This window comes from Carassius auratus, linkage group LG44F (genome assembly GCF_003368295.1).
Source record: "Carassius auratus strain Wakin linkage group LG44F, ASM336829v1, whole genome shotgun sequence".
Lineage (NCBI taxonomy): Eukaryota > Metazoa > Chordata > Actinopteri > Cypriniformes > Cyprinidae > Carassius > Carassius auratus.
The window spans coordinates 3,970,442-3,995,160 of NC_039298.1; the positions used below are offsets into that span (position 1 = coordinate 3,970,442).

The window sequence follows — 24,719 nt, forward strand, 5'->3', positions numbered from 1 at the left end:
TAATCCAAAACAGATGACAATTATTAGGTTAAACGTTCAGAATACGATTCCATATAAGGTTACATTTTAGCACTTCGCGAATGGACGGCGACTCCTAAGTAGCACGTAGAGCGCGTTCTCGCGCGTTCATGTTAAGTGCATTTTTGGGAAACGCTCGTGGAATTGCTGCGAGCGTTCGTAAGTTTGCACGTAGAAAACGCTCTTAAGAGCTAAGATACATCGTTATCGGGAAACCCGGCCCAAAGCATCATCCAACATTCCCTTTAAAAGCAGGTGCGCAAGTTCCATTATGGATTGCTATTATTATGGCGTATTTACCAGGCGCACGCCAGGAGCGGTTCACAGCCAGGAGACTGATGTTCTTGTAAGAGCAGTGAAAGACAGAGAAGTTGTGTTGTATGGGGATGGGAGAAACCCACCCAAAATAGCGTCGGTTAAACATGCGTGGGAGGAAATAGCCACAACTGTTTCATCTATTTTTTTTCCTGGTTCTTGACGGACAAACCAATTTGTCAGATGTCCTTATATACATATATGACCTCAAACAGGTCTGATCCTTAATTACTACAATTAGCCTGAATAATTTGTAAGCTAGATTTATGCCTATTTTTTCACATCTTCGTGGCACACCACAATGATTTCCGTCATCTCAAGTGTTAATATTTTTTTAGTGTAACAATTTATGAATCTTAATAAAAATCTGTGTAGATTATATGAGCAAAGTGTATGCGCGTTGTGCACGCTATATACATTATGGTCAAGCATGCACCCTTAAAATAGCATAATGAACAGCGCGCAACGCGCCACTGACTTTAGACTAGGTTTTTTCTGGTCAGTGGCGCAATTGTTTAATGGAACAGCAAAATAGCACCAGGGATTGTTTGCGCCGGAACACGCCTCCTTTTTTGCGCTGAACCGCCCAGGGAGCGCAAGTTCATTCACTAGTTTAGCGACGTGCTTCTGTGGAGGGAAAAGCGCGCTTTGCGCGGGTGAAAAATAGGAATGACACATGCGTCGGTGTACAAAGTCAATTGCGCTGGGTGCAAGATAGGGCCCTGCGTGTGTCTGGTTTTCACCCCCTCTCTCTCTGCATCTTTAGCTGTGCTTATTTTCCTCTCACTCATATCATCTGTGTGTTGTAAGTCTCTCTCATATATAACACATGTGACACACAGAAGCATCACATCTGTTCACACTGAGCCATGTGCCTCTCAAATGTTGAGCCAAATTGATTTAAAATGCTTAAAATAAGTATTTTTTTCTCTTTTCACATGATCTGCTCAGGGGTGTATCACAATTCACAGATTATTTGCTTTAAACTGAAAATGTGAGATGTTTGCTAATCTCTTGAAAAAATGAAGCTTTTAAACAGAAAAGCTGATGATGAGGAGGAAATCCTTTCTGACACTTCCTGTCTGCACACAAACTGGAGCGAAGGTTGCTGCCTACATTTCCTGTTTCTCTGTTTCTGATTCTCTCGATGTGTGTCTGTGGACAAACTGCCAGCTGACCAGTCGGTTCGTTGTGTTGCGATATTGGCATTTCTATAGATCTCCAGGAAATGAACTTGTTTTGTGTGCATGGTTCCTGAGGCTCACACTTTTGATCTTCTGGTCTGGACTTCATTGTCAGATGCGAGCACTGCAGTCAAAAGTAAAGGCAGGTGAATATGAGCGTTTAGAGACTGGTGTAAGTCATCTAACTGATTGGAGAAATATGCTGTTTTCACAGAAAGATCCAGTTATGACCTTTGGGTCACAAGTCTGACTCTCTAACCATTAGGCCACGACTGCCACAAGCTGCACATTCCACAAGCTGTTTTGGCAGACTGACTTCAATATAATTGATTGTGTGTGGAAGATATGATAGTATATTTTTAGTATCCCAAAAAATAAATAAAAAAATCACGTATTAAAGCCTAAGGCTTATAATGGTCTGAAAGAAGTCTTGACTTTACATTAGTAAACTCTCTAGACAGAAAGATGGGTCGTCACTCAGCACAGCTTTCACTTTCACTCACTGCTAGTTAGCTGTTAGTGTTAACATCTTGTGTGGCCCTAAAAAACACATTCAAGAGAGCATGTGAGAAGTGTGTGGGGGGAGATGTGTGATTTAATGAGAGATAATGACTAGATAATGAAGAGACGATGACTCGATACAGAATTTGTTAGGGCTTATTCAGCAACACTTAAAGATGATTTCCTTCACCAAACATGATCTGAATCTATATGCCTGCTGAGGAAATGGGCAGAAAATTGTTATGATTTTATCACTGACCTTGATGCCTCTCTAGCATGTGCAATTTACATTTATATTAATGCATTTGGTATTTCTCTGTGTGTTTTCAGAGAAACTAACCCATATAATTATTTAATTATTTATTTTAAATGCCACCAGTTAAACAACATTAATGCCATGCAAATTCATTATGTGACATCCTTTCACTAGAACATGAATTCTGTTTTTTTATGAGACATCCTGTGATATTTATATCTCTGAAAAATACAGTTGTCTGTGCAACAAACGTAGAACCCCTGCACTAGACCATATAATGGCTGACCAGTAAACATCCAGGACCAGAACTATGTATTTCATAAGAAAAGCATTTAAAAGTTGAAATTAATTGTTAAAATGGCATCAAATAAAAAAATGTGGCATTATGAGTCAAGACAAGAAGGACACTAATGTCCTGTGTTTGGGCTCCTTGTTGGACTTTTAGTTTGTCGTCTAGTTCAGTTCCTGTTTCCTGTGAGTTCCTAATGGCTCATTGATTGTTCTCACCTGTGTCTTGTTACACCCATTAGTGTCTGTGTATTTAAGCCATTGCTGTCCCAGTGTTTTTATTAGTTATTGACTTTTGGTGGTGTGTTTTGTTTTTACTGTTACATTGGCTGAAAGTTTTACTGCATTTACATCACTCATTCATTTGAGGAAAAGGCCTGCCACATGCCCCACTTTTAAAATGAATGTTTTCAGTGTTACCTTGAACAGGTTTCTGCATTCTAATCACTAGTTAATACACATTCTTCTGTTCACATCAGCTATTCTGTTGTGTTTAGGTGATGTTTGAATCTACCACTGCAACATCAACAGTCAGGGTGTGATCTGTCTGGACATCCTGAAGGACAACTGGAGCCCGGTGCTCACCATCTCCAAAGTGCTGCTGTCCATCTGCTCTCTACTCACAGACTGTAACCCAGGTAAGACATGGCTCTGGCTCGTCTGAGATGTTGGTAGGTGCTTGTTAGCTGGTCGTGGGCTGGAGCTCCAGTGTTTGTCAGTATGTTGGAGCTCCAGCTGTTTGACCGAGACGACAGCAGAGCAGTTACAGGTGTGGGCATCGATACAGCCGCCTCATGCTCATGTATGAAACTGCACACATCACTTGTTCCTAATGTCTGAGCCGTCTGTGTGATTCTAAGTAAATATTCTATTAGTTTTATTTTAGGTAAAGGGAATAAAGGCATGGCTTTTACAGAAAACACGCATTGGTTCTTTGAAACCTTTAAGTAAAAAGCCCTAAAACTTTTTTGTTTAAATCTGAGGCGTTAGTGATTACTTTCTAGTGCACGCACATGACTACAGTGCAAAAATGTATCACTGGTAATCCCAGAGTGCATTGTGGGGGGGCTTGTCGTTTTTTTTTTTTTTTTTTTAAGCCCAGATCTTGATGCATGCAGTGGTCTTTAGTTTCTTACAATCAAAATACTGTTTTATGACCATGTTAGAATTACACTGTATTCACCCAAAATATCTGGTTGTCTAACAAATTAACAGACCTCAAATTTAAGAATCTATAGCATTGTTTTAAGTGACTTAGTAGAACTTGGTTTTTGATTTTGTACTACATGTTGAGCAGGAAGTTCTAAATGCTCTATTAAATAGGGTTTACAGTGCTGTTAGTACTTGTTCAAGCCATAAAACTCAAGATTCACTTTCTTTTTTTGGCTACGTTCGCCTGAGCATGCACTTGTAGTGTAGAGGCTGATGAATGCATCTGTGGCATTATGTCTCAGACATCTCTAAACATGAGCTCAGTGCTAATTTTGATTCCACTAATGAGCAAGGTCATCGAGCTACAAAAGAAACTAGCAGTTATGCATTCAAATTAGATCAAATTCTCCATTGAGCTCTTTGGAGCTTCTTTGACCCCTTCCACTTTTTTTTTTTTTTTAACCGCGAATCGCTAAATTTCGGGGAAATGTGGCATCATCATGCTTTGCACAACGCCATTGTTCCCTTTTTATCAAGATATTTTAGGAAAAAGTTGAGTCTCCAGATGAAATCGAGTAATGCATCACAAGTACTGTGACTTTATTTGGGGTCTCTGTGTCATGATTTTCCACTTAGCAGATGCTTTTATCCAAAGCAACTTAAAATGAGAAGTAATAAAACCAACTAAAGAGCCATTCTATGTAAGAGCGGTGACAAGTCTTGCTTGGTCTAATACAGATGAGCTGATGAGGCCATATGTTGCTGCACTGCTGACAAGTTATACAAGAAGTATTTCTGTAATGACTTTTGTAGTCTGTTAGAGGGTCCTGAAGTCTGTGCCATGAGTGAATTTTGCTTTTCTGTAGATTTAGGAAATAAAGGCATGGCGTTTAAACAAAAGATACTTCGACACACAAGCTCTGATCAATGTCAGTTTTGGACTACTGCCTTTCAAAGGCATTTTATAACTAACTTCCAGACCCATATGTAAATGTAGTAGTTGGCTTTATGGCCCTGAAATACTTAAATGCCACAGCCTTGTTTCATTTAACTAAATCTGGCCAAAACTGAGTTCTTACAGAGTTTTAGTTTAAAGTGGCTTAAGGTCTTTGCTTCTCATTAAGTTTTTAAAGGCCTTTGTTTTACTTTCAGTGTTCTGCAATTTTAACCCTTTTAAAAGTCTTTTCTCTATGGAACAGACAACAGAACTGAATTGTGGTGCAACTGTTTAAGTGAAGGCAGTTGAAATTTTTTACAAAATACTCCTCTGCACTGATTTAAAATGGGTAAAAAAAACAATTCACTACTAAATGCATTAAACTTATCGTTCGCTTTAAATTTTTTCTTGACCCTGCATGAGTTACAAGCTGCTGCGTGTGTATCTGTGCAGGAACGACCATTAATTCAAGATGGCAGCATCCATGACCGCACGAGCGTTTGTTTAGAGTCATAATTGAATGTTTGAGTGAAGTTTTAGTTTTTTGTTATGAATTTTGAAATCCGTACCGATTGCAGAAGAATTGCATGGTACTTTTCTGATTGCTCTCTGTGGTAGAGTTCGTTTGGGCAGCCTACTCCTACTTTGCTTGGGCCTGGATCGGTGGACTCCTCTGGGCAGTTGTGGGGCATCGACAGGTGGAATGCTTCCTTTGAACGGAGCTGTGGAATTTCCTCGCTGGTGACGGGAGTGGGGTTTTGGCTCTATGTGGCCCTCTACGGATCCGCGTGGAACAATCTTGCACTGCCTTGTTGGGCTATACATTACATTGCTTGTTGTGGTTCTCCCATTCGTGGAATTTGATTGCAACATCACAGAATTTTTGGGGGACGTGAAGAGGCGTATCGCTCCTGAATGGCGTTTTTAACAGTAGCCTTTTTTGTGCTGATCGTGGTGGGCTACACCGGAAATAAAAAGACACCAGTGGTTTGCTCTCAAAAGGTAGGCCTATGGATAGACTTTTACATCTCATCTGGAGGAACCTCCTCGGATCTCGTTTTTTCTGAGAAATTACACCACTTATTCCTTGTGACTACTGGCTCTGTTCTGTCGGACTATAAGAACTGCTTTATTGTCCTAAATATCATTTTTACTAATGCTTATGATTCTCGTTATATGCCTCGAAAGGCAGTGCCTTTTTTATTTTATTGTTGATCTTGGGAAATGTACATCCTAATCCTGGCCCTAGTATTAATAGCCTTAGTACTCCTGAAGACTTTAAATCCAGGTCTGGTCTGGGTTTTATTCACTTAAGTGCTTGTAGTTTGTTGCTAGAAATGGATTTGGTCAGGATATGGGCTACTCAAATGCAGATGTTGTAGTAATTTCCGAAACCTGGCTAAAAAAAATCTATTTTAGATAAGGACATTATGATTAATGGCTAGAGTTTTCCGTTGTGATCGTTTAAATAAGGGGGGTGGGGTTGCAATTTATGTTAAGACTGAATTTAACACCAGGATCTTATTTTCTAAATCTATTGTTAAACAATTTGAGATCTTAGCATTAATATACTGACCTTTTGGCTGTTTCAAGATTTAATGTTATTGGCTGTTACAGACCCCCTTCTGCGGTTGTTGATGCTTTGCCAAATTTAATGGAATTTTTAAATTAACTTGATTACATTGACACCGTTTTAGTGGGAGATTTAAATTGGGACTGGTTATCCTCTCTGTGTGATGATTTTAAAAATTACTGTAATGGTTTAAATCTTACACCGATAATAAATAGTCCCACTAGATTTAATACAAGAAATCCTAACAAATCCACTCTTATTGATTTGTTTTTGACAAACCCATCTCACAAATTTTCAGATGTAGGGGTGTTCGCAAACGATTTGAGTGATCACTGTGTCATTGCAGCAGTAAGAAATACAAAACTGCCTAAGACTAAACCTAGAATAATTTTAAAAGAAACTTGAGGCACTTTTGTGAGCAAGCATTTTTGCATGATTTGTCTTGTTTTGAGTGGGACAGAATTGTACTTATTGACAAGGTGGAGCTAGCGTGGAAATATTTTTATGAAGGTTTTATTAGTATTGTGGACAAGCATGCTCCCTTTCAGAGGTTAAGAGTAAAGGGACGTGACAATGCGTGGTTTACTCCGGAGCTGGCTAGTCGTCTTCGGCAGAGAAACCAAGCCTGGGCTAAAGCCAGGCAGTCCGGGACAGATTTAGACTGGCTCAGTTTTAGACAGTTGTGTAATCGTTGTACATTTCTTATTAAGAAGGCAAAATCAGATTTTTATTTAGCAGCTACAATGAAGAATCTAAACAGTCCCCGGATATTCTGGAAAGTCCTGAAATCAGGATGTACCACAAATTGTCATAATGAATTACCTCCATGTATTTTTAAGGATAAAACCGTCACATCAGAAAAGTCTGCAATTTGAGAGTGCTTTAATAAGCACTTTGTGGAAGCAGGTTCCTTGTTTGAACGTCAACCCCTTGCAAACAAATCAACTTTAACAAACTGTTTTAATTCGTCAGTTCCGCCCGAGAAAACGGTGGCAAGTAAAGAGCCCTTTTGTCTAAAGCCTTTCTCCGTCGCTGATGTGAAAACCGCTCCTATTGCTCTGGACCCTAGTAAATCTCCTGGTCCTGATACTTTAGAGCCTTATTTTTTGCAAATAGCTGCTGATTTTATTGCTGAACCAATTGCAATTATTTTCAATCAAACGCTGGTTAACAATGAGATACCAAGAACTTGGAAATCGGCATATGTACTCCCTCTTTTAAAGGGAGGAGATTCCGTGTGTTTGGATAATTATAGACCAATTTCCAAAATACAGATTTTAGCTAAAGTGTTAGAAACATTGGTTGTTGATCAGTTAAAAAACTATTTGGTTTCCATTCAGATTTTGTTTGGATTTCGAAGGCAGCATAGTACTACTGCTGCAATGAAGGTCATTAATGACATTAGTGAGGCAATGGACCGCAAGAACACTTGTGTAGCTCTTTTTATAGATTTAGCATTTGATACAGTGGACCATTGCCTTTTGTTGGAAAAGCTACGAAATATTGGTTTTTCTGACCATACTGTTGATTGGTTTACTAACTACTTGGCAGATAGAACTCAGTGTGTATATTTTGAAAATTCCAAATCAGAAACTCTGAGTGTATCTTGTGGAGTACCGCAAGGATCAGTCTTGGGTCCAATTTGACTTACTATTTATATTAATAACTTTGGTGACGGCATTTCTCAGGCTCATTTCCATATTTATGCTGACTATACCGTTATTTATTGTGAGGTTGCGACTTTACACCAAGCTTTTTCTTATTTACAATCTGCTCTTAACCTTGTCCAGTAACAACTGCATCAGCTTAAACTAGTTTTGAATGTTGAACTAAGATTATGCTTTACTCAAAATCTAAGAAGTCTTTGGACCATTTACAAAGTGTTTTTACTATACGTGGTGAGCAGATCGAACAAGTTAAATTGTATAAATATCTGGGTATATTAATTGATGATCAGCTTTCTTTTAAGTTGCACATTGATAAACTGGTACAAAAGCTCAAATTAAAAATAGGATTTTATTTTAGAAACCAAGCCGGTTTTTCTTGGAAAACTAGAAGAAGATTAGTTGCTGCCACTTTCCTTCCTGTACTTGATTATGGTGATTTGCTATATAGAAATGCGCCTGATAAATGTTTGTCTTTTATTTATAAGTCTATGCTGGATATGCTTCCATCTTATCTTTGCTCCTATACGTCACGTAATGTTAGTTCTTATAATTTACGCTCTGGTAATATGTACTTGTTATCTGTACCTACAGTTCGTACAGAGCTTTGTAAGAAGAATTTTAGTAAAGCAGCCCCATCCACTTGGAACACATTACAGTCTAAATTGCAATTGCAAACTCTGATTTCTATTGGTGAATTTAAGCAATGCATGAAAGTCTTGGAAATAGATGCCATCAATTGTTGTCACTGTTTTTAAAATAATCAAATTGTTTTAAACCTATGGTTTAACTATGGTTAAATTGTACTTTTAAGTAGTTGGATGTTTATGTATCTGAGGATATTGTTTAAATGTATCTTGTTGTGTATATGTTTGGTTATCATGCGTAATTATGTGCCGTTTAAAATGCTGCCATTTTGGCCAGGTCTTTCTTGAAAAAGAGGTTTTAAATCTCAATGAGATCATCTGGTAAAATAAAATGAACCCGTCTGAAGTCCTGACACTTTCCTTTACCACATTATGACCAAATGAGCGTGTATTCAGGATGCACACAGCCTATCCGCTAAAAATTGCAAGATCTACGGTGAGTTTCTGTTTTTATGGGACTAACTCAGCTGTCTCTTTTCCTTACAGCTGATACTCTGGTAGGAAGCATCGCCTCAGAGTCACTGACTGATGGAGCACAGCACCAGGATAAACGTGCAACAGTGGACCAAACGCCGTGCCACAGACTCTGACCTCGACTCTGTTAAAGCACATTCATTATATGCTTTTATTGATTTACAAAAAAATCTGAAGTGTACTTTGGTCACTGATAAAACTTTAATCTAATATTACAAGATATATTTATATATATACCGATCAGACATAATGTAATGACTATCTTTCTAATATTGTGTCTGTCCCCCTTTTGCTGCCAAAACGGACCTGACCCGCCGAGGCATGAAAGGGTGTCCTCTTCAGATGCTCTGACTGGTCTGTGGCCATGCAGCCCTGTACACAACAGACTAATTCACTGCGTATTCTGACCCCGTCCCATCACAACCAACTTTAAGAAGATCAATCCTTTTCTTTGGGAACGTGCTGCACAACTCCTTGTTCAAACTCTTGTTCTGTGGCTGGACTATTGCAATGCCCTCTTGGCAGGTCTTCCAGCCAGCTCTATCAAATCTTTACAATTAATTCAGAACATGGCAGCAAGATTAATTTTTAATGAGCCAAAAATAATACACGTCGCACCTCGGTTTATCAATTTGCACTGGCTTCCAATAGCTGCTCGCATAAAATTCAAGGCATTGATGTTTGCCTACAAAACTACCACTGGCTCTGCACCCATTTACCTAAATGTGTTACTTCAGACTTATGTGCCGTCTAGAAGCTTGCGTTCTGCAAGTGAACATCGCTTGATTGTTCATCCCAAAGAAGCACAAAGTCACTTTTACAGACTTTTAAATTAAATGTTCCCTTCTGGTGGAATGACCTCCCCAACTCAATCCGAGCAGCTGAGTCCTTAGCCATCTTCAAGAATCGGCTTAAAACGCATCTCTTCCATCTTTATTTGACCCTCTAACTTTATCACTCACTATTCTAATTCTATTCTTTAAAAAAAAATCTAACTACCTTTCTAATTTTTTTTTTTTTTTCCTTTTATGCAAGTGTGTGTATAAAGACCTCTAACTAGCTTGTTCTATTTTATTTTTTTTATTCTATCGGTTTTCTTTTTATTATAATATTTAAATACGTGACCCTGGCGCTGGTTCACAACGGTTCCTTTCTTGGTCCACTTTTGATAGAAACCGAACACCCCACAAGACCTGCAATTTTGGTGTTGCTCTGACCCAGTCATCTAGCTATCTGTGTGTGTGTGTGTGTGTGTGTGTGTGTGTGTGTGTGTGTGTGTGTGTGTGTGTGTGTGTGTGTGTGTAATTTTGATTAGTAACATTTAATGTCATTTGGTAGTTCTTAATGTGGCCACACACATACAAAATCTTAAAGATCCTAAAAATCACCCTGAAAAAAAAAATCGAACTTGTTTTAAGAAGTGGTGTAATGAGTCGATTATTCCTTGGTGAGATTTGCTTAATAGATCCAGTTCAGATTTATTTATTTTTTTTCAAAAAAAAGTTTAATCTGAACTCCTAATTCTGATCTGTTTTATTGGTTTGGTTGGTTTGCTGCTCACCACAGAATCAGAGACAGTTGATTTGTAAAATGCTCAATTAGTTCATTTTCTAATGAGCAATCGATTGACTGAAAGGGTTTTATTGTTTACTGTTAGTAGAGAGATTTTATTTGTGCTGGTAATGACCACAGCTGCTGTACTTTCCTTCAGAAAACCTCACACACGGCTAAGTAACACTGTAGTCTTGTGAATGCTGCTCTGTGGCTTGTTAGTATTTTGCATCCACCTTTCACTATGACAAACACCAAAACCACAACGCTATTGTTATGAGCAGCTTTATGAGTGTTGTTCATGACGCAACCCGCGTGCCACAAATGCAGGTGCTGCAATAACTGTGTATGTAACAAGTAGGCTATATATAATGTAATATCAGCATTACAGGAAAATCACACCTAAATGTATAACACTTTTTTTTTTTTTTTTCCTAAGGAATATGAATTTTACTCTGTTTACATTTGTAGCTGAATATTATATACATATCATTTGCATCACTCAATTACATTCATTGGGTTATTATGGAACAAAAATACATTCTACCTGTTTTTTACTTTGAAATTTTGATGCTATTTTTTCAAACCTACTGTGATGACCTAAATGTATTCACAGACCAATCTGCCTCCGAAAGTAATTAAAACCTGGAAAAAAAAAGAGAAATGCCACTTGAAAACACATTCAGATGTATTCTTTTCCTACAGCAATCCCAAACCTATTTCCTTATCTCCAGACACAAAAGCCATCCACTGAGTACACTTCAGTCCAGTATGAAAAAATACACTTATCATTTAGTCAAACTATCTGCCCTCATCAATACAGCTCAGATCAGATTTGACATGCCACCTTACACTCGACCTCATGCTGCATCACATCAGAGCCGTGAAGCAGACAGACAGACAGGAAGTAGATCTGCTCCTCTTCCTCTTTCTCAGTGTGTGTTCATGCAAAGTTCTGAGCTGGAATCAATGGGGGGTTTCCTATAAAACAGGGCCATGATGTGGGTGAGATCAAAGACTATCTCACTCGTATAGTTCTGAATGGGGAACAATGCCGTGCTCAATTTGGCCGCTCAGTAGCAAGAAGCCCCGCCTTCTGAATGAAAGAGCCAATGGCTAATCAATAAAGATGTTTCCCCATTCAAAGAGATGAGAGCTGCAACTGCATACCCGAGAGGTGTTTCAAAGATGGCCGCCGAGTCACGTGACTTGTCTAAAAAGGACTTTGGTGAGATCAGGCCACAGCCATCATTGCCTAAAAGAAGGAAGGGGCTCGACCACATTTTCAGTAGTGTTTCTCTACGGATTTAACATCACAATCATGACCCTCGGCTTATGACACCAGCCAGATCTTTTCCACAGTTTATTAGGACTTTACTAAGCAGCTCTCAAAGACAAAAAAACATTGCAGGTCTGTTTCGATAGTCATCAATGACAGGGGAAAAACAACAGCAGAAGCAAATAAAAATATAACAAGTAATCATGCATAGGTTAATTAGGATAGCAAAATAAACTCAAACTCAAACGGGAAGTAAAGCACTTCTCTATCTGTCCAGTCAAACTGTGAGAAGTGTTTTCTTCACTGACAGCCACTAATACAAATAATAAAGATAAAGATAGGTTTGTTTAAGCCCACTGTGACTTACTGGCTGCTGGGAGCATGACATCACTCAAAAAGATGCTCATAGAAAGCAAAAGCATTTTTCTATTCAACCTTTATTAATACATTTATAGTTGAATGAATGCAAATACATTTCGATTGTAATCTGAAGGATATTTTAGTTTACTTTGGGATGATAAACGAGTATGGTACTGTGTTGAACAGTCTCTCGATATGTTTTGAGGACATTTATGAAAACACAGTCTACTGCGGACAGTGTATTACTGAAAGGAAACAGATCACATGATCGATAGATTGAGTTATGGGAAGAGTCATCCGATTACAAATTACATTCATTTAAAGTGAGTAAATCTAAAACTCTACATGAGTATGAAAATGACTCCGAATCCAGTACTTTAATGTGTGTTTATGAGTTTCCTTGCTAGTGTGTAATTTATACTGTATGTGTTCATGTTATATACATGAGAGAAACACTTCAACTGTGTGTGTGTGTGTGTGTGAAGACATCCACATGGACCTGCTTGCTTTGTGTCAGTAAACTTTAGTTCATCTTCTTAATCTTTATTTACACTTTATGTATTTTATCATATTTCATTTCCACCTTTGATTTTATTAATTATCTCAAATGATACTTCCTTGACTGTATTGCATTATTGTATTTTGTAGGCCCAAATTCTTCTTCTTCTTCTTCTTTTGCTCTAATTTCACTTTATAGACCTTCATTTACATAGTTGCAGAAATAACAATAATGATCCTGAAATAAAAAATAAGTATTTTCTTTAAATGTGCATGTAAAAAAAAAAAAAAAAAAACTGTTTAAACATGAACCAATATATAACATATGCTGACTTCCAGGAAAGATGGCCTGGGGGGTAACTGTTTGCCATTTTAACATCTGCTGGTAAAAAAGCACCCACAAGACAGTGTCTGCTTCCTGAACCCCCCACAATACAAGAATACATTGATATAAATGATATTCATGTTCCGGAAAAGATTACTTTTCCCTTCATCTTCAGAAGAACAAAAAGTGTTATTTGTGGAGGTAAAACACCTGAATGAAAAATGTAATTGTAATCCTCACTACAGATCAGAAGCTAGATTTTATCCCAGCCTTCATCATAAACCAAGAATGAACATTTAACATCGTTTACATTTTACCTCCCCAAATTGGAACAATTATTATTGTTATTATTTTACATTTAGTATACACTTTATTTTGTATTATGTAAATAATAATAATAATAATAATGGCAGAGAAAAAAAATCAACTACTTCGGTTGTGAAATAAATAAAGTTGTTTATCAAGCTATATCAAAATAAATACCCCCCAAATAAATAAATAAATAAAATAAAAAAAAACATCAAGAAGCTCAATCATCAAGTTTGATTCCCCGGGAACACATGACAGGTAAAAATTGACAGCCAATGCACTGTAAGTCGCTTTGGATAAAAGCGTCTGATAAATGCATTAATTTAAATTTAATTTAATTTAAGAAGCGTTTTGTGCTGATGTTTCTCAACGTCGTCTCGCGCTACGTGTGTGTACCATTTTTGGGGGACATATTGGTACCCAAAAGGGGGCAAAACCTGACAAAATCCCCAAAAACCTCCATTTAAGGACGTCCTCATTTGTAAAGCTGGTATAAAAATAAAGTGGGCTTAATGAAGTATTATTATTATTATTTTAATTTGTTAAAATGCAGAATGTTTTCTACGAGGGGTAAGGGTAGGTTTAGGCTAAAAAGTGTATAACTATCTGTATATAAAAACAATAGAAGTCAATGTAATGTCCCCATTTAGCTAAGTAAGTGTGTGTGTGTGTGTGTGTCTGCAGAAGCAGCACTTCCGCTCTGAGAGACACGCGCGTCCACGGACACACACCGACACAAAGAGAGGTACACAACCCTTCTATCCTTAATCAATATGCCTCACATTCCCATCATACTGTCATCAGCGGCGCGTTAGGACGCCGTTACTCTCTTCTGCACGGTAAGGGTCCGAAACATTGCTCCATCGACGGAAACTACGAGCCTCCGGAGCTGACGACATCCACCGTGTTCTACCGGATCCCTTCACCGCGTCTGTGGGATGGTGTGAAGCTCGTGCTCGTGCTCGGTTTAATGTCGCTAGCGTCTGGTCGTGTTCGGGTTATTTTAAGCTGAAATGCTGAGCGATGGCGCGCAGGGTCGCTCCGTGTTGTTGATCTGGAGTTAAAGGTCACACTCGATCCCCCGAGACGTGGTTACACTCATGCACTGTTACAGTGTGACGTGTGTCTCGCTTCACTGCAGTGTCTGTGTGTGTTTGATAGATCGGGATGTCGGATGAGGACTCGCGTGCCAGCTCTGGGTCATCCTCCTCTTCCTCCAGCCTTCAGCAGCAGGACAGAGACCCCGCTGGGAAAAAGAGAGACAGTAAAGCCAACATGAGCAAGACCTCCAAACTCCTGTCCACCAGCGCCAAGAGGTGAGCGTGAGGGCGTCCCGAGGCCTGGCCAGAGCCCTGTCAGTCGGACACCTCACAGGTTTTGTGTGAAAATAGCACAAATAAATCAATAGAACAAAGACACTAATTAAGCAATGTTCGAGTGTGTAGATGTCTAGTAACACTCGTTTCAGCCCAACCTTGGGTCAAATATGGACAAACCCATCTTTTGGGTTAAAAATGTAATCACAAATTGAACGCAGTGGTTGGATTAGTCCATATTTGAGCAAAAGTTGGGTTGAAACGACCCAGCATTTTTGTTTTTCTACAGAAAACAAATGATTAAATGTAAAATGTCACTGCATAGTCTTCAGTGTACAAATGAAATCTACACTGATTATTGTTCAAGATACAAATTCAGTAAAGAGTGAAAAAAAAAAAAAAGATTTTCTCTCTTATTTTTGTAGATTAACATTAAGGACCTCGACAGCATCCAGTGTAATGATACACATCTGATTTCTTTCTCAACTGTTTGTTCACTTAACACATAACTAACAGTATTTTGAGGATCCTCAGTTAAGTATTAGAGGAACAATGTGGCCTTATCTTTTTATTAATGAGATCAGACACAGAACCACACACACAAGATTGAGAGATATCATACACAGCATTTGAAACCAACCAAATGAAGGCAAGGCATATAGTTAGACCTTCATGGCATACTGTTATCTGGTCAGTGTGTTTTTTTTAGCTTTCAGACAGCAGCTTTTACTTTGAAAGAGCTTTACTCCAAAACTCATAACTGATATGATCAAACACACAACGAACATGCTCTTCTAGAATAAATTGGTGCTGCTTCTAGACTGCATTTTTGGCCATCATCGGCATCCAGATGTATGTGGATGTCAGAGTTCAGAGATATTCAATCACGTGTCTCTTTTTCAGGATTCAGAAAGAGCTGGCTGACATCATGTTGGACCCGCCACCAAACTGCAGGTGAGCAAATGCTTCATCTCTTTGATATCCTCTGGATGCTTGAACCAAAAACCAACAAACTTCCTGTGGGATCTGCTGCCCGTAGCAAAGACAGAGCTCTGACATTAGCCAAGTCTAGGTGTGATTTCCCGGCTAAAAGGTCAATGGTGTAACTTTGAAGCACATCTCACACTGAAGTCGCTTTCAAACCCAAGCATCAGTGAAGATCTCCACTCTGTGTGTCTAGCATAATCCGTGTGAGGAGCCTTTCACCTTCATGCAAAGCGATCGCACGGATGTGATTTCACAGAGCGATGGCAAACGTGAGCAGGTTTTACCTCTGGACTGAAGCTGTTGCAGTGTTTCCTCGCAGGACACGATTGCAGAAACATCACTGAATCACTGGTCAGAATAGGGTTTTCTGTGTCAGCAGACCTGGAGTTATCAGTAATATTATCAGAGGCTCGTGCTCCAGTAAAAGAGTTGTTCTAGACGGGCAGATAGCTCAGACTTTAACTTGACCAGCTTACAAGATAAATGAGTAAATAAATGATATTTTTGACTCAGAATTGCAGAGCTGACACACCTGGTCATCTCCAGCATCTGTTTATACACTGCCTTCTCTCACGTGTCTGACTTGCTCTTTTATCTGGAGGTGTCAGAGTCACATCCCCCCCGCCGTGGCTTTCTTCTCTCTCTTGATTTATGAGCAGCGTTTGCTAAAGCCAAGCCTCGAAGGCTTGTGTTACTCTTTCACATTTAAAGTCTTGAACAAAGCGGTTCAGGTTGTAGCCGACACTCGTCTAGTGTGCACACTCCTGAGATGCCGAAGCAGATTTTGAATTGATGTGAAATGATGGGCACAAAAAAGGAAAAAAGTCCAGGACGTCAGTGTGGCTTTTGCTCGATGTTTGTGAGGATGTTCTGTTCACTCCAACACAAATGCATTCACGTTTTCGACAGACTGGCTCAATAAATAAAGCTAGCACATTATCCCAGTGATACCCTGGTTGTGCCCAGTGCACAAAACACTAAGCAAATTAGTTTTTGACACCCGCTTGTCTCGCACATGAAAGGAAATCAGACCGTATTTACATATTTCAAACAGCAGCCGCTCTGGACATGTGACCAAAAGTGTGGATCTTATTGGCTGGCGTCGGTCTGAACAAGTGCATCGACCATTGTTCTTTTATAATGTTTATTGCACTGAATTTTCTCCTCAGAATCTGTCTGGATGTAAACAGACCTCAAAAGAGAAGTTCACTGATTTTCAACCTTGTATTGTGTGTTAATGTGCAGTGTGTCCTCAGATCTCCTCTTATTTTATCATCTCGTGTCACTCTGCACTCACACATCCCTGTTTATCTGATACAAATCCATCCGGCTTGCAGACGTCTGACAGATGAGTTTCTTATTTCTTTGTATGAATCCAATGGCTTTGAAAAGTGATAGCTCTTCTAAGCAAGCCACAGGATTTGATGTGCATTTCATGTCTGTCATGAATTAAATCAAGTCTTTCTCGGTTGTTTAGCATGTGTTATTGCTCTAGAGTTGTTGTTTTTTCTGCTCAGACATCAGACGGCTGGCCTTGTCACATGACTGTGGGCTTGTGTTGTGTCTCACGGCGAAAGGAAGCATTGTAAACACTCCAGAGGTTCCTGTGACCTTTGGTGTAGTCACACAAGTATTATGAGTGTGTGTGTGTGTGTTTATAGATGTACGCTCGGAGATTGTCGCAGGACAAGCAGAACCCGTTTGAGAGCTGCAGGGTTTTTCCTTTAAACTTCATTAAAGAAGCACCGAGGGATTCTGAGAACAGACTTTAGGAAGCTGCTGTTCTCTGTCAAGTGCCAGATGTTTAGAAATGCAAAACTGTGATGATGGAAATGGTGTCTCCATCATTTTACTTGTTATGATTGTGAGTGCTTGGGTGTTTATGATCTAGAAGGACAGGAGGCTGTGTTCGGTGTGTTTCACATGACACACAAGCAGTATGAGATAGTATGGAGTGAAATAATGAGGTTTATAATGATATTATCTTAAAGGGGGGGTGAAATGCTCGTTTTCACTCAATATCCTGTTAATCTTGAGTACCTATAGAGTAGTACTGCATCCTTCATAACTCCAAAAAGTCTTTAGTTTTATTATATTTATAAGAGAAAGATAGTCTGTACCGATTTTTCCCAGGAAAAACACGAGCGCCTAGAGGCGTGACGTGTGGGCGGAGCTAAAGAATCACGAGCGCGAATAGGCTTTTGCGTTGAGAGCGTTTGGAAGCTGTGACACTACCGTGAGGAAAAAACATCATCCAAAACAAACCATGGCTAACAGTCAGATTCAGCCATTTATTTATGATCCAGAATCAGATCCCGAGGCTGAAACTGAACGAGAGCAGCAGCAGCAACGACTCGCTCCGAGCGGGGCTCAAACCGAGTCTCTGGCATGGGAGAGGACGCACTAACAAGGAGGCAGAGATATTTGAAGAAGTTTTACTCACCGCCTGCGGTTCCAACACACGATCGTGACCCTTTTTCGTTGGGACTGCATTATCCTTAAGAAATAAACGATGTGCAAACCTGGCACCAAACTGGGCCTTGTTTGTAAAACAAGCATCTTCGAAATGCAGGGAACAAACACAAACACTTGCACAACTCCGTTGATGCTCTGTAAAAATAAACTCCATCCACTGGTCCCTTAATGCTGTTTTTTCTTTGGTAATCTGTGCAGGGTTGTCTTGCCCTGGCAACCAAAAACACACTTCTTCTGTGACATTTTGCGACGCTCTCGCTCTGATCAGTGAAGTCTGTTGTGCTCTCAGTGCTCTGCTATACGGGAGCGCGCGCTCTTCCGGCAGAAGTGCGTCAGGACCCATATAAGGAAATTCCGCTCCATCTAACGTCACACAGAGCCATACTCGAAAAAAACTTTCTGAAACTTGTGACAAACCAGAAGGAGTATTTTTGGAACAGAAATACTCCTTCAAACGTACAACTTAATTTTTGAAACTTTGTCCATGTTTAGCATGGGAATCCAACTCTTTAACAGTGTAAAAATCTCAGTATGCATGAAATAGCATTTCAACCCCCTTTAAATATAAAACCAACCAATTATTGTACTTCCATACAGCTTTATCCAGTATCAATCAGTTGCAGCAACTTAATTGTTACACTTTGGATTTGCATGACATACTTTTTTGGAAAGCATTTTGATGAATGTTATTATAGCGTATATTAACAATGTTTTGTGTGTTATGTGAGACACACAGACACTGTGTGACTGTAACCTGCTAATTTGGGCACTAAAATAAATGTGCACGCATGCGTGTAAAACCAGCTTACGCTTTTCACCACAGGTCATTTAACGAGAACGCAGAGTAAGATTCCAAGGCTTTTTTCTTGTTGAAAAAAAATCTACGTTTTATAATACCAACAAAAGAGAGCGAACAGTATTACTTTTAGTTATATTTAGAGTGGAGGACGGCTGATGGCCGGTTTAATCAAGTCACCTTTGTTTATAAAGTGCTTTTAACAATACAGATTGTGTCAAAGCACTTTACAGTATTCAGTAAAGTCAGTAATGTGAAAGAACAATAGTAAACACTCAACTCTCAGTTAAAGCCAGTTCATCATTTAATTCAGTGATGTCATCTCTGTTCAGTTTAAATAGTGTCTGTGCATTTATTTGCAATCAAGTCAATGATATCGCTGTAGATGAAGTGACCCCAACTAAGCAAGCCAGAGGCGACAGCGGCAAGGAACCGAGAAAGGAGAAACCAGGCTCAGTTGGGGAGCCAGTTCTCCTCTGACCAGACGAAACCAGTAGTTCAATTCCAGGCTGCAGCAAACTCAGATTGTGCCTTAACTGCTTTAACACTTATACACCGTCGATCAAGTTCTTGGGGCTGAGAAGATATATATATGTTTTATATTATGTTTTTGAAAGAATTGCATTTGTTTGATCAACAATACAGTAAAATGGCAATATTGTGATTATTTTTCTAATATATTGTGTATTGTTGTTTTTTTTTTTTTTTATAATTATTTTTGATATATTTTAAACTGGTATTTATTCCTGAATTTTCACTCCATTTTCATTACTCGTTAATGTCCCAAGATCCTTCAGAAATCATTCTAATATGCGTTCAGGATTATTTGATGAATAGAAAGTTCAAAAGAACAGCATTTATTTGCAATATTAATATTTAGCAACATTATTTACATTTATTCATTTAGCAGAGATTAACATTATAAATGTTTTTTTTTTTTTTTTTTTTTTCGGTGGCTTTTGATCCATTTAAAACATTTGCTGAATAAAAGTCGTAAATCATATTAACCACAAATGTTTGAACTGTAATATTATAAATCATGTAGTGCAGTAAAGGTAATTGAAAAATAAATTCCATTCCCATTACATTCTAGTTTTTTACAACAGGCTGAAGTTAGTTCTGCTGTAAATAACTCTCTGTGTACTGAGCAGTTTATCACTGGCTGACACGTCCAAACACTGTGTGTGTGTGTGTGTGTGTGTGTGTGTGTGTTCAGTGCCTCCTGTGTGTGGTTGTATTCAGCTGTTGAGATGCTTCTGTTGTGGAGCATGAATCCGAGTGGAAATCATATGGGACTGGTTTGATGCACTCATCTCATTGCTGTTACGCTCAGACACTGACACATGAACAGTTTGTGTGAATCTTTGCTGCCAAAAAAGGCAAGTTTGGTTACAGGAAAAACTTGAGCCTAAATTTGCCTCTGATTATTTTAGTTATATATTTAGGTGCGATTATTTGCACTGCTCTGAAAACACAGAGGGCCAAGTCACGTTTGACCAACTTTTATACAAGCAGTGAATGAAGTTCCTGCTATAAAGTTTCAGATCTGTAATTTAATCTTTAAATATCCTTTCAGCTGTCTTAATATTCTTCTAATGTTGCTAAAAAGCTTGGTTTCCTCTGTTCTGCTGATTTTGTCTCTTTTTAAAGAGCTATTATAAGCACATTCACACTGTTATGTATGTCTCTAGTCTGAAACCGCAGTAAATGATTGCATGGCTTAAAAAGGCATTTATTTATTCTAGTGAATAAGTACACTGCCTTTTATATGTTTACCGAAATAGAAGGGAACTGGAAACCACCTGTATTTTTCTTCCAAATAAGAAGAGTACCTCATTCAAGAAGGGCTGCGAGTATATTTTGCCAGAAGTAAGGTTACTTTGATATCAAGATTTTAGGTAGCAGTGGAATTTCACAATTATTTGAGATTGCTGTCACTTTAAGACTTAATGCATAGAATCAATTTATTGACATGCATGTGATTCCTGATGGACAAAATCAAGTCCTGCCAAGGGGAGTGCGATAGCGACAAAAAAAAAAATCAAATTAGACCATATTTTGCTGTGTGTTATTGTGCTTATATTTTGTCTTTGCAAGTGTAACAGAAATTAACTTTTCCAATAACTTAAAACTGATTTAACCTTTTATATGATTATTATTACATTTATATGGCATTTTTTCTTACTTAATTAAATGTATGCATCATCATCTGTCAAATTCTTACATTTTATCAATAAATTCAAATAGTAAGAGACAGAGCTACCAATCAGATTAAATCCGTATCAATGACATTTGTTTTGACATGCAGAGGTGGCACAGAATCTGCATCTGAAGCGGCATATAGATGCGTTCACACAGACAGACTGTTTAATGTAGGAAATAAATGGAGTTAATACATAATGTTTTGATGCTTTAAAAACAAAACGTTCAATAGTAATATTTGAACTGATTCTGGGAATAAAAAAAAGATAATATATTTTTAAAAAACCTAAAATCACCAATAGGTGGCGGCAAATCCGTCTTTGAGTCATTAATTCAACCGATTCATTCAAACGGCTGATTGATTCAGTAACGAAACGCCACCTTGTGTTGCTCAGAGACACAAAACTGTTCTGCTGTGTTGTTGTTGTTTTTAAAAGCTACATTCTTTGCTGAAATTTGGCAAAAACAGAAGCTTGTATATAAAATTTAAGTCAATTAATACTTAAATCAGTGCCACATTTGCAATCGTACTGATGTAAAAAAAAAAATAAAAAAACCTGTACTCTGTGTGATTTATTAGCTATATCAGCTTCTATCAAAATAAAAAGACAAAGTCATATGTGGGCATATTTGCCCCGTTATCATGAATTTTGAGGGTATTCAAAATGTATTTTAATAGACTAAATCACGCAGTGTAAACGTGAACTCTAAATGCGCTCGGCAGTATTATCTACATCTCATAGTGTGTGTGTGTGTGTGTTTGTGAAATACTCCATAATATCAAATCGCATATCATTTTAGCAATTAGGATATCATCATAGAGGAAATATATTGCACGCCCGATGATAGGGAAGAAAAGAGATCTCTTACTGATGTTTTGCATGTTCATTTGGGATTCAAAGAGATTGTTTAATCCACAGTACACACTTGTCCACTTTTATGTATCTATAAACATTTACCATATTGTCCTGGTGATTTCAAACCGCACATGACTTATGGAGAGAAGCAGCAGATACTTTGAGTCGACTGCTGTGCAGTTCTTGTCATCGAGCAGCTTGCTTCCTCTGTATGTTTGTGTACATGATTCAAGGCTTTCAGAAATGGTTTTCTGATTTTTAGCTGTTTCAGTCACATTTACTGGTTGGAGCTGTAACAGCTTACAGATTAGTACAGTCAGTGCTGTACTAATAACTAATATCAGTCCTATCACTGTGTGTGTGTGTGCGTGTGTGTGTGTGATGTCATGTACATTTCAGCTGTAAAGTGATTATCTTTACAGCACTTCAAGACACATTTAATACTGATTTGAATCTAAAATCACTCGTTTACTCGTTCTTTGTTCTGCTGAACACACAAGATTGTATTTTCAAGAACGGTGGTAACCAAACAGTTTCTGGTTTTTGTTTTCTTCCATACTCTAATATCTAAATATCATCTTTTGTGTACAGCAGAAGAAATAAATTCATACAGGTTTGCTGAAAAAATTATAACTTTTTTTTTTTTTTTTTTGAGTGCGCTATCCCTTTAACTGTAAGCCTAACTCGAAACAGTAAACCTTTGTATACCTTTTTATATATAATTTATTATTAGTGAGATTGGTTAACACCTTTTCAGGTTACAAGTTCACCTGGTGTTACAGATAAATTCTGGTGTATTTCTGAGTAAATGATCCTCTCTGCTTCTGTTCCTCAGTGCGGGTCCTAAAGGAGACAACATCTACGAGTGGAGGTCCACTATCCTGGGTCCTCCAGGTTCAGTGTATGAGGGAGGCGTGTTCTTCCTGGACATCGCTTTCACACCAGACTACCCCTTCAAACCCCCCAAGGTCAGAGCTCGCTCACAGAGAGACACAGTTAGTGTTGGGGATGGACAGATGCTTTCACTTACAAACCACATACAAAGGATTGGGGTCAGTGAGATAAAAAACAAAAACAGAAAGAATACTTTTGTATTATTCCAGGCTGCAGCAAAGTCAGATTGTGCAGAAGAATCATCTGTTTCCTGTGGTCTTGTCAAACGGATTATAAAATTATTAAATTGTTGAAAAAACAAACAAACAGCTATTGTAATTCCTTGAGCTGAGGCTTCAGTGTCCACCTGTAAGTGTCTATGACAGACAGGAAGCAGGGCTGTAAAGAAGGAAGTGAGGGTTTGTACAAACTTCAGGAGAAGAAAAGCCTCTGGTGTAGGACTAAATGAGTAAAGAGTAGGGCTTATTTATTATAAGAGAGTCTCTTAATGACTGTTGTGCCGTTCTGATGTGTTCAGGTGACGTTTCGCACGAGAATCTACCACTGCAACATCAACAGTCAGGGTGTGATCTGTCTGGACATCCTGAAGGACAACTGGAGCCCAGCGCTCACCATCTCCAAAGTGCTGCTGTCCATCTGCTCTCTGCTCACAGACTGTAACCCAGGTAAGACACGGCTCTGGCTCGTCTGAGATGTTGGTAGGTGCTTGTTAGCTGGTCGTGGGCTGGAGCTCCAGTGTGTGTCAGTATGTTGGAGCTCCAGCTGTTTGACCGAGACGACAGCAGAGCAGTTACAGGTGTGGGCATCGATACAGCCGCCTCATGCTCATGTATGAAACTGCACACAATATAAAGTGAAACAAGGTAACGGCATGTGTGAAGTGCGCTATCAGTGCATCCAGTGGACTGTGTAGATGTAGATAGCAAAGCAGCTCAGGAGGTTCTGCTGATGATTGTGTTTCAATCTTCTTCTGCAGCTGATCCTCTGGTAGGAAGCATCGCCACGCAGTACACAACCAACAGACCGGAGCACGACAGGATAGCCAAACAGTGGACCAAACGCTACGCCACATAGTGTCCTCTGACCGCCTGTCGGACATCGGGGGGATATGGGGGGCGGGGGCATAGGGTAGAGATAGAGGGTGGATTTTATGATGGAATTAAATGTTTCTTTCCCTGCATTGTTTTTGTTTTGTTTTCTCTCTCCTTGGCTCAAGTAGCATCATGATTTGACAAAACTGTATCTTAATGTGTGTCGTCTTTGCCTTCCTGTTGTAAATTGGTTTTATTCGTCAAATGAAGTCACAGCATGAGCCTAGAGCAAGATTGTTCCATGTGTGTATTTTCCCACCAATATTAAAGTAGACATTGGTGTACGGAGTCGTTCGGGACGGTTCAGTGCAAGCCTTCAGAGGGAAACACTGATGGTGTATTTCTGGTTAAAGCCTGTCAGGAACATCCCTGCGGTTATAGTGCATCTGGAAATATATCAAGGATGGTTATGAATTTTCTGCATTGTGAAATCTCATTTTTATTACAGTAATGCAAATAAAAATCAAGAATTTATACATTATGATACTATGTGTTTTACTGTTTTTAATTGAAGCTATTTATTAACTTGTAAGGTCATCCTAATAAAAAATGGCATTGTTGTCATGAAAATCATCATGATTATGGAAAATGAAGGCTGATTTATTTTGATTACGGAATGAAATGTGATCAGATTTGTGACAAACTTCCAAATTAGTAATTGATTATGTTGAATAGGACAATTCAAAGATTATAGCACGTTTATATGCAGACGACTCTTGGCCAATATTACAGCAGTTTACAAGTTCTGCTGTTAAAGCAACATGAGATTT

At 38.7% G+C, this 24,719-nt stretch overlaps 2 protein-coding genes across 4 annotated transcripts; both read left to right on the top strand.

The window, feature by feature from the left end:
* Positions 1-1,438: 1,438 nt before the first annotated feature.
* Positions 1,439-9,199, top strand: LOC113068351 (ubiquitin-conjugating enzyme E2 E1-like). Of its 2 annotated transcripts, none has more exons than XR_003279523.1 (3): positions 1,439-1,663; positions 3,060-3,200; positions 9,022-9,199. XR_003279523.1 is itself a non-coding variant. In XM_026241075.1 (3 exons), the coding sequence occupies exons 1-3, from the start codon at positions 2,963-2,965 to the stop codon at positions 9,123-9,125; spliced, it is 240 nt and encodes a 79-aa protein (XP_026096860.1). In that variant the 5' UTR covers positions 2,832-2,962; the 3' UTR covers positions 9,126-9,199. The 2 variants fall into 2 exon arrangements, 1 of the variants encoding a protein (XP_026096860.1); XM_026241075.1 differs by lacking the exon at positions 1,439-1,663 and adding an exon at positions 2,832-2,991 and having other exon boundaries at positions 3,094-3,200.
* Positions 9,200-13,960: 4,761 nt separating this feature from the next.
* On the top strand, positions 13,961-24,430 carry LOC113068349 (ubiquitin-conjugating enzyme E2 E1-like). Of its 2 annotated transcripts, none has more exons than XM_026241072.1 (6): positions 13,961-14,076; positions 14,493-14,647; positions 15,551-15,601; positions 22,800-22,932; positions 23,376-23,523; positions 23,835-24,430. In XM_026241072.1, exons 2-6 carry the CDS (start codon positions 14,499-14,501, stop codon positions 23,930-23,932), a joined length of 579 nt encoding a protein of 192 aa, XP_026096857.1. In that variant the 5' UTR covers positions 13,961-14,076; positions 14,493-14,498; the 3' UTR covers positions 23,933-24,430. The 2 variants fall into 2 exon arrangements, with proteins under 2 accessions (XP_026096857.1, XP_026096858.1); XM_026241073.1 differs by lacking the exon at positions 13,961-14,076 and adding an exon at positions 14,089-14,397.
* The last annotated feature ends 289 nt before the right edge of the window (positions 24,431-24,719 follow it).